This window comes from Annulohypoxylon maeteangense, assembly GCF_022496945.1.
Source record: "Annulohypoxylon maeteangense strain CBS 123835 unplaced genomic scaffold GGS22scaffold_10, whole genome shotgun sequence".
NCBI classification, from domain to species: Eukaryota; Fungi; Ascomycota; class Sordariomycetes; order Xylariales; family Hypoxylaceae; genus Annulohypoxylon; species Annulohypoxylon maeteangense.
Genome location: NW_025953257.1, coordinates 1,128,684 through 1,137,715, shown reverse-complemented (window position 1 = coordinate 1,137,715; position 9,032 = coordinate 1,128,684). Strand labels below are relative to the sequence as shown.

At 46.3% G+C, this 9,032-nt stretch overlaps 4 protein-coding genes across 4 annotated transcripts; 2 read left to right on the top strand and 2 right to left on the bottom strand.

The window, feature by feature from the left end:
• Positions 1-571: 571 nt before the first annotated feature.
• Positions 572-2,261, bottom strand: GGS22DRAFT_194891 (tRNA methyltransferase complex GCD14 subunit). The gene has a single exon (XM_047965580.1). It carries the CDS (start codon positions 2,165-2,167, stop codon positions 626-628), a length of 1,542 nt encoding a protein of 513 aa, XP_047818224.1. The 5' UTR covers positions 2,168-2,261; the 3' UTR covers positions 572-625.
• Positions 2,262-2,727: 466 nt separating this feature from the next.
• Positions 2,728-5,272, top strand: GGS22DRAFT_189518 (tRNA synthetases class I (C) catalytic domain-containing protein; the record flags this gene model as incomplete). The annotated part of the gene is made up of 3 exons (XM_047964865.1): positions 2,728-2,958; positions 3,024-4,166; positions 4,220-5,272. The coding sequence occupies 3 exons, from the start codon at positions 2,728-2,730 to the stop codon at positions 5,270-5,272; spliced, it is 2,427 nt and encodes an 808-aa protein (XP_047818223.1).
• A 1,143-nt stretch (positions 5,273-6,415) lies between these two features.
• Positions 6,416-7,818, top strand: GGS22DRAFT_165515 (uncharacterized protein). Its single transcript, XM_047961691.1, has 4 exons — positions 6,416-6,901; positions 6,974-7,105; positions 7,172-7,355; positions 7,431-7,818. The coding sequence occupies exons 1-4, from the start codon at positions 6,889-6,891 to the stop codon at positions 7,465-7,467; spliced, it is 366 nt and encodes a 121-aa protein (XP_047818222.1). The 5' UTR covers positions 6,416-6,888; the 3' UTR covers positions 7,468-7,818.
• A 329-nt stretch (positions 7,819-8,147) lies between these two features.
• Positions 8,148-8,823, bottom strand: GGS22DRAFT_22730 (Sm-like ribonucleoprotein). Its single transcript, XM_047966534.1, has 3 exons — positions 8,605-8,823; positions 8,399-8,528; positions 8,148-8,344 (listed from the first exon to the last, which is right to left on the bottom strand). The coding sequence occupies exons 1-3, from the start codon at positions 8,711-8,713 to the stop codon at positions 8,236-8,238; spliced, it is 348 nt and encodes a 115-aa protein (XP_047818221.1). The 5' UTR covers positions 8,714-8,823; the 3' UTR covers positions 8,148-8,235.
• Positions 8,824-9,032: the final 209 nt, after the last annotated feature.

The following is a 9,032-nucleotide window of genomic DNA, read 5'->3' as shown; positions in this document are numbered from 1 at the left end:
TACTTATAAATAGATGTGTAGAACCCTTAAACTTCATGATGTTTGTTGCTTTTATCATGCAAATGAAGCATTGGGTTTATTTGAGAAGAATTACTTGGGCAGCAAGTATTGATCGGTCCTATTGAATTTGAATCATCTGCCATATTTTCATACACAAATTATGAACACTGATTCATGCCAAAACCAGTCCATGGTGTCGATCAAGCTAAGTGGTGAAACGACTTCAATTTTCATCTTGGCGTCCAAAAAAATCAAGAGTGTTAACCGCCAAGCTGTCATCACTTGCAATGGCTGTTTCAAACGCCTATTAGACATTTCAACATTCGATTCGTCTTACTCTGAAAATCTTCCTATTTATCGAAGTGCAAGGAGCCATGGTCGTGGCATCATATCTTTCGCAAATGCCGCGCAATGCCTAGTCATTTTCATAGACTTAATGCTATGTCATGGTGAACAGAACAGCAGCAATTATCACACGAAAATTCGTCCCCCTCGAGAACATCAAACGTCAAAGTAGTTTCGGTGAGATGTTAGTATAAGCAAATAAAAATTAGCAATTCATTTCTTCAATTGAATGACCAAATAGGTCGGGGTATCATAGTCTTAATCGTTCGTAAGTTCCCAGCTACGAGGCTTTGCTCTTCTTCGGTGATGAAGCGCGACCCCCTTCCGATTTATTGTTAGGGTCCTTCTTCCGCTTCTTCCCCTGAAGCATTTCCCGCTTTTCCTTCTTACGAGCCTCCTTGTCTAGACTGCCGATGACCTTGCTCTCATTACCGCATGGCCAATTCGCGAAAGCTGCTGCTTCCTGCGCCTCACTCCATTCTTGTGGCAACACAGCGAACACAAGGTATGAGGTATGTGTCTTGAGCTCTGGCTCGGTTCGATGAATGAGCCTCCCAGCCATCCAAGGCTTGATCGACGATGCGTCTTCGGCTTCGTCAGTTTGCGAGTCGCGTTTGTTCTTTCCATTAATTGGTTTTGTGTCGACCATAATATCTTCGCCATCGTCCATGTCGACATCAGCATCGCGATTTTGGGGGTGTTGGTTCTTAAATCGACCCTCAATTTCCTTCAACTTCGTGATGGCTTCTGTAACATTGGCTGCTGTCTGGCTCGACCCTCGTTCTCCTGCTGGTATGTTTAAACCAATCCGCTCTCGCATAACAAGTATTTTCTTATGTGCGACTTCGACCATCTCTATATCCATCCATCCTAGTCGGCGCATAACGTCAATGGTTTTTGTGACCTGTTCAATGCATGGAGAAAAGGTGCAAATATAGACTGTCCGACCAGCATGTAGAGGAGACTTCCATTCGGAGTCCGTATTGCCAAGACAATCTAGTTCACTGCCTAATAGTTGAGACGGCGTCGGCTTTTGTCTCGATAGATGGGGAAGAGCTTTCCACGGCGCTGGCAGATCGAGGAAGACGCATTCGGCTTCGGGACTTTCGCCATCGACTAAAAATCCGTTGTTGTAAACATCTCGGTGGGTAATCTGAACGAGTTTATCCAAGCGGTGGTCGCTAATCTCCTGGCGCATCTTCTCGTATCGATCTTGGTTGTACTCAAAACTAAATACCTTCCCTCTCGCATCTTGCGCATCTTTCGGATAGCCATTATAGATCGCCCTAGCAGCGGCATGTGTAAAACTGCCACTTCCTGCGCCGGCTTCGATTATTTTCATACCAGGTCGCGCGCGGATACGGTGAAGAATGTAACTATAATCGGGCGTATATACGACTTGGGTTCGATGAGGCAGGCTTGTTGTCCAGAGCTCTGGTGTAGGTGGTAGTATGTGGATGAAACCGCTTGAGGCAGTCTTGACGTCTTTTGCTATTACGACACCTGAACCAGCATCCTCCACATCATTTTCCGGTTCCTTTTCCGGTTCTGCATCGTTGTTGGGCTTCAATTTTCGACCTCTAGAGCCAGTATCTACGACGGAGGCGCGTATTTGCGAACCCCATGGTTTATTAAGTAAGGTGGAGTGTGGGAAAGATCCAAATCGCGTATTTAATACGGCTCCCTCAGCGTATCCATCAATGGCATCTGAGGTATCGTTCAGATAAATTGGCTCGATGTTGTCGCGGGACAGGTGAGCTAGGGCGAGTGTGTTTGGTTTCGTCCGAGGACCAGGATTTAGAAACGGCGATAAATTCGACATATTAACTCTTTCTAAGAGTGTAAATATTAAAGGAACCCTAAAATTGGCATGTTAAGAGTACATCGTCTGCAGAAAATAATAAATCGGATGAATTGAGTTTCGAACTTAGAGAAAGTTGAGACGAAAAAAAAGACTACAAGATAAGACGATAAGGATAAGGATAATGGCGTATGGCGGGGTTTCCCTTCCAATAGAAACTCAATGTTGATAATGCCCTATAAAATGGAGGGGCAACGGAGCCTGGAAGCCCGATAACTGTAAGGCCATGCTAAAAAATGCAGGGAAATAAGGTTAGGTTATACGCTGTAAATCGGAGGAAGGTAGGATTAACAATTGTCTTGAAATAAATTGCGACATTGTTGCTTCTGCTGTGAGTCAAAACTTCCAAGGCTGACCATAATTGTGCATAAATGTGACACGTTTCCTCTCCATATCTACATCTATTCGACATTACTTTTTCCTTGATGAACTTCCTCTTGACTAGATTAACGAGAAGACTTATTATCAATATTCGTACAACTCAATATTTACTGTGCAGAAGCTTTGCGACATACCCCGCCATGGACTCAATCAGGGTCCATAACTCCTTGAAGCCAGGAGGACCAGTTCCTTTCGTTCCAATCGAGAAAGGGAAAGTATCTTGGTATGCTTGCGGTCCGACTGTCTACGATCAAAGTCATCTGGGCCATGCTCGCAATTATGTATCCACCGACATTATACGTCGTATCTTGTTGCACTACTTTGGCTTCAATGTCAAGTTTGTTATGAACTTTACAGATGTCGACGACAAGGTACGCCACGACTCTCTTACTAACAATGGCTTGCAATCTTGTACTGGGGCTAATAACGTTCTTAGATCATAATAAAAGCCCGAAGACAGCGTTTGCTCGACCTCGAGAAACAAAAGACTTACACCGATGACGAACTCCTCGAGTTAGGAAAAGCAGCATTCCAAGCCTATGCAGAAAGCAACCTACCACAGCTTCTCGAGGGTGAGGGCGAACTAGATGTGAACAACTATATTCCACGAAGAGATGCGGCATATGGAAGCGTCTTGGCAGGTGGTGCTCTGGCAGGAGATGGCAAGCCAGGTGATGCTGAGGCAAAGCTCAAGATGCACATAAGCAATATGACATCTGCAGTCATTGCTATAACCGGAAACCAGGTCTTTAAGGGCGCCGACGAAATACTGTTGCCATACCTAGATTCCCTGTACAAGGAGACGATCGATACTAGCGACCAGTCAATATTCACGGACTTGACTCAATATATGGAAGGGGAGTTCACTGACGATATGGATGCTTTGAATGTTCTCCGACCCGATGTTGTTACGAGAGTCACCGAGTACGTACCGCAAATCGCTAAGTTTGTTGAGAAAATCCTTGAAAAGGGCTTCGCATACGAAGCTGAAGGGTCCGTGTACTTTGATATTGCGGCGTTCGAAAAGGCAGGCAACCCATACGCGAGACTTCGACCGGAAAACCGCAACGACAAGGCATTGCAAGAGGAGGGAGAGGGTTCATTATCTAAAGGGCTGGGAGGAAAAAGAGGCGCTGGCGACTTTGCTCTGTGGAAAAAATCCAAACCAGGCGAGCCATACTGGCCAAGCAAATGGGGCAATGGGCGCCCAGGATGGCATATTGAGTGCTCGGTAATGGCATCTGATGTTCTGGGTCCACGGATGGATATTCACAGCGGTGGTATCGATCTTGCATTCCCGCACCACGATAATGAACTTGCTCAAAGTGAAGCTTATTTCTGCCAGCATGGCCACGAACATACTTGGGTCAACTACTTTCTACATATGGGCCATCTATCAATATCTGGATCGAAGATGTCTAAATCTCTTAAGAACTTCCAGACAATCAAAGATGCGTTGGCATCTACCTACACGGCGCGCTCGATGCGTATAGTATTTTTACTCGGTAAATGGAACGATGGGGTTGAAATATCTCCGGATATGCGCTTGGCGGCCGATAGTTGGGAAACTGCGGTTAATGTAAGTTTCAATTATCATCCCATATACTTCTCATTATGTTCTAACAACAGTAGAACTTCTTCACAAACACAAAAGCGCTGCTGGCTGAAGCAGCCGACACGACAGCAGGTGTGGATGGTGGCGTAAAGGCTCTCTCGATTAGCAATGAAAAATCCCCAGAAAACCTACAAGCCGATTTAGAGCAGGCCAAGAAAGAGGTTGAAGAGGCGCTCGTCAACTCATTTGATACCCCGGCAGTTTTGCGAGCGGTAGCAGAGGTGATTAGAAAAGCTAACATCCACATTAGCGCCCACAAGGATGACACAGATTTTGTGACAGTTGAAGCAGTTGCGCGATGGATCACGAAGATAGTCGGAATTCTTGGTCTCGATGCGAACGCAAAACCTCCCTATGAGGGAATCGGCTGGGTGTCAGCAGCCGCAGCAGCCAATTTAGATCCTCCAACTGCTGTACAACCATACAAAGCAGTGTACAAGACCTTCTATTCCGATGTAAAAGCTCTCAAGCTTCCAGCCTCTGAGACTGTTACACAACTCTTATCTCAGTCCCCTGACTCGGAATTTGATTCGTTGGCCAGTGCCGGGGTTAGAGACCCAGAGCAATTGGCATTGCCATACTTGCGGGGAGTCGCAAAACTGCGTAACGAGCTTCGACGATTAGCGCCATCAGCGTCGCCAGAAACGAAGCAATCAATCCTTTCCTTAAGTGACCGAGTCCGAGATTTCGATCTCAGTAATATCGGCGTCTACTTGGATGATCGACCAGACCAGCCTTCATTAATCAAGTTTATTCCTGCAGCGGAGTTAATTGCGACAAGAGAAGAGAAGGCAGCTAGGGAAGCAGAAAAGGCGCGCGCCAAGGAAGAGGCGAGACGCGCCAAAGAGAAGGCGGACGAGGAGAAATGGGAAAAGGCGAAGCTTGCGCCACAAGATATGTTTAAGGGCGATGATCGTTACAGCGAATGGGATACCGATGGATTACCAACGAAGATGAAGGACGGCAGCGACGTGCCTAAGAGCCAATCGAAAAAGCTGAAGAAGGATTGGGATAGACAGAAGAAGGCGCACGGCGAATACCAGGCTAAGTTTGGTGGGAGCACAGCATAGATCGCTTATGAGCCTGCTTAGGTATCCTAGAGAGTATCTAGGTAAGCATCAAGATACCAATTCTCGAGCGGTGTGTTTGTTGCTATTAACTGGTGGGTAAATGGTGTTTTGGTTTAAGGATTCCTGTTTTATTCGCTCCATACAACCAGAAAAGGTGTGTTTTAGGTACTGTATGTACTGTATGCGCATGAGGAAGCACAAGAGATGATCTCAGAACATTGGAAGACTGTAACGCTGGAATAGCGAGTTACCCCACGTTTATCCCCCTGACTTGGTGACCCAGCTTTCAATGACAAGCATTCGCCAAGCCGATACCCGACTTGGCATTACACCCTAGCAAACCTAGCTACAGTTGGTAAAGCTTGGTGAGTTCTATCGTACGTCGAAGTAACCTTGCCCAGCTGTAATTCTTAAACAACCTTGGAAGTCCAGAGTCTTTAGACCTAGCGCTAAAACATCCTGTTCTTTAGCAAATGGTGGCTGTAAATTTGGCGGGGAATTGGGTGTTCAACGACAAAAACAAGCATGATGCCGATGACGACTAAATGACGAAGCTTTACTACATTCGTAGGTACTAGGTAGTACCTATAGTACCTACCGATGTAGTTACACAAGTGGCTAGGTACACGGAGTATTCGTGATTAATTAGTTTCTTTGTCCTGTACCTACCTAGGTAGGTAGGTAGGCTACTTCAACAGCTTCAGGTAACGACCTTGTTGGATGAGGCCTCATCATTACCCGAACTATGCCGTTTCAAGCCAATCTCTCATGCACCCAATGGCTTTAGGTGATGTGAGCATGTGCGTACGTGCCACCTTGATGAGCTAGACGTCTGGCTAGATTCAAGCTCGAATTCATGCAAACAGCAACACACTCCTCCATTGGGAAGCGGTGTATCGATGAAACTATAAACAATGCAGGACCCCTCAAAGCTCCGCGGGGCTATAGCTACATAATTGAAGGAATATGACTATCAATGGAGGGGTCGAGATAATGCTCTCCTTAATCGTACAGGACGTACAGGGCGTAAATGCCTTTTCGATGGGAGTATTTTCTTGATTGAGAGCTCGTGGAAGTCTCATGATCCTTGGGGGTAAGCAAGCCAGGGAGCAACGAAGAGCAAATCAAGTTGCGGGGACAAGAAAGAAACAACAGTACTCCACCTTTCTACTCTATATCGACGTACCTAGGTAGTCTCGTATTGGCTCGAATCGACACGAAGCTGTATCGACTTAATTTGCTCTGCCCTGCGTTATTACGTGTATGGTTAGACCGGCCTGCCAATAGTCGTGCCGGAATACCCGGCCAGGTTTCAACAACGCCTCAGATCCACCCACATATGGGAGCATGTCATCATATTTAGCTACATGTAGCCTGGTAACAAAGGAATAGCTTGTGATGAACCGGTACCTAATCGGCTAGAGGGGCACTATGGCGTAGAGGGGTTACCTCACACGCTCCTACGGATGTCAGCCAGTGCCTGGTAGCTCATAATTCATAAATAGACCTGCTTCTTCTTCGTCCTCCCCTCCTTCTGACCTTGACATCAAACCAGTTCCAATTCCAACGACGAAACGACTACTTAGAATTAACGATATCTTCATAAATCAGCAAACATGTTCGGATTCGGTATGTCTTAGATCGATGACAGAGACAAGAAGTCGTCCCACCTTTGTGTCACATGCTAATTATATGATCTAGACGACGCTAAGAACCAACGTGACGAGATCTACGACGGCCAGCCTCATGAGTCTAAGCTGTCTCACGAGCTCATCGGCGGCGGTGCCGCCTTCGAGGCCATGAAGCTCTTCGAGGACCGCCAACGCAAAGAAGGTACATATGCCGTGTAACATCAATATATTGTTAAAAGCAACTGGCTAACGCATGTCTCTTATATAGGCAAGACCGTAAACCACGCATTCGCCAAGGAGGTCCTTGCCGGCATTGCCGGTGCTGAGGTCGACAAGCTCTTCGAGACCAAGGGTCTTGACTTCATAGACCGCGAGAAGGCCAAGCACCATGCTAAGAAGCAGGCCGAGCACCTGTACGAGTCCCAGTATGGTGGCCAGGACCAGTATGACCCGTAAGTGTTTCCCTAGGAGTTAGACACCGAAAGGGGTGTAATATGAGAAAAGATGTTAACTTGGACGTTCTTTAGCAACAACTTCGACCGCCACCCTTCCACCAACTACTAGATCATCAAATGGATCTTGGAAATTTGGATTGTGTGCTGAGCATCAAGACTCAATGGCTGGATGACTAGATACGAATAAATGAGAAGTGAAATAAAGCCAATTTAAATGGTGTTGTCTCATTGTGCCTTCATTAAACAGTGAAGTTACTGTGATGTTTGAGCTCTTAGTAGATGTTTGTTCTGAGGTCATACCGAGACTGACAAGTACACTTCAGTTATCAACCTTTTTGGTGAACATTGTAATTTTAACACTGTAGAAATCAGTTTTTTGGCCTTTGCAAAGTTTTGGGTCAATTAGTTGCAGCAAGCCCTAGGCGGTGAATGTTAAGCTCGGAGGGTAATTGCCGAGGCATATCACCAACTTGTCTCCTAAAGTCAATATGTCTGTACCAGTATTTTGGCAATTGTGAATTCATTTTCTCCAAGTTACAAAGGCTAGGTGCTAAAATTAGCTACCTGACAGAGTATAGTCTCCTATCGGTGATTTCATCCACTAGAATTATCGTGATGTATCTCTGGAGACGGTGCCATCGGCTGTATTATGTTCAGCGGTGGTATGAAAATGAACAGACGTCAGGTTGCCTACTTGAGTAGAAGAAAAGCGAACCCCCCAGAGAATCTTGCTTTATTGCTTCCTAACCAGGAACACAATACGTAGCCTCGTCCGTTGGCAATTGGTCGTCAATCACCAATCGGTATGCCAAACTTTTGTTCCCATTAACGCCCGCCCCACGGATGTCGTAAAGTAATCTCTTCAACACGACTATGTTCATCGTCCTCCGCGACCGCTCGCCCTTGCCCTGCTCACGGTGGCTCGTCCTCTGGCTAGACCGACACCACGACCTCTGGCGTTGCGACTTCGGAACATGGGCGCGTTCCTGAGAAGAAAATTAGTAGATATTACTAGGAGGAATATGGATCTTGATACATACTTCAACATGTCGGGTACAATGAAGAATCGCACGTGGCTTCCACGGATGTAGACTTGATCCAGATGGCTGACTCGACCGTCTCGCGCAGTAACCGTGATATCCTTGAGTTGCACGTTCATGTTGTCCTCAGCTACGCGAAAATTGTTAGTAAATATTACTCCTCAAATTTGCAGGTGGTAAGTGTGCGATGCGAGACGCGACCTTACCTTCTAATAGCTTGCCGCGGTACGTCTGACCCGAAGTGATCTCCAACGTGACGATGTGGCCTTGCGCCTCGTTGAGAAGCTTGATGGGAATACCGATTGTCGACGTCATTTTGCCTGATAGAGAGAAGACTGGTCGAAATTGGGTTCAAGGATAATACGCGGTCGGAATGGTTAGGTGTTCACGGTTTCCGAGGTATGGAGCTGTTGACAATTGACAACTAAATATCGAAATCGATAAAACGAATTACTGAGGCGGCAGGAGCTCAAGGTACCTGGGAAATGAATTTTTCCGATCCGTGCAATAGTCCGTATCGATAAGACACACCACAATTTAGTGCGCTCACCTTAATCCATATTTGTTCACCTTGGTCTTGGCATAGACCCTTGCAAAAGATACCCTGATACTTGATACCTGCCCCTCCAAAAAG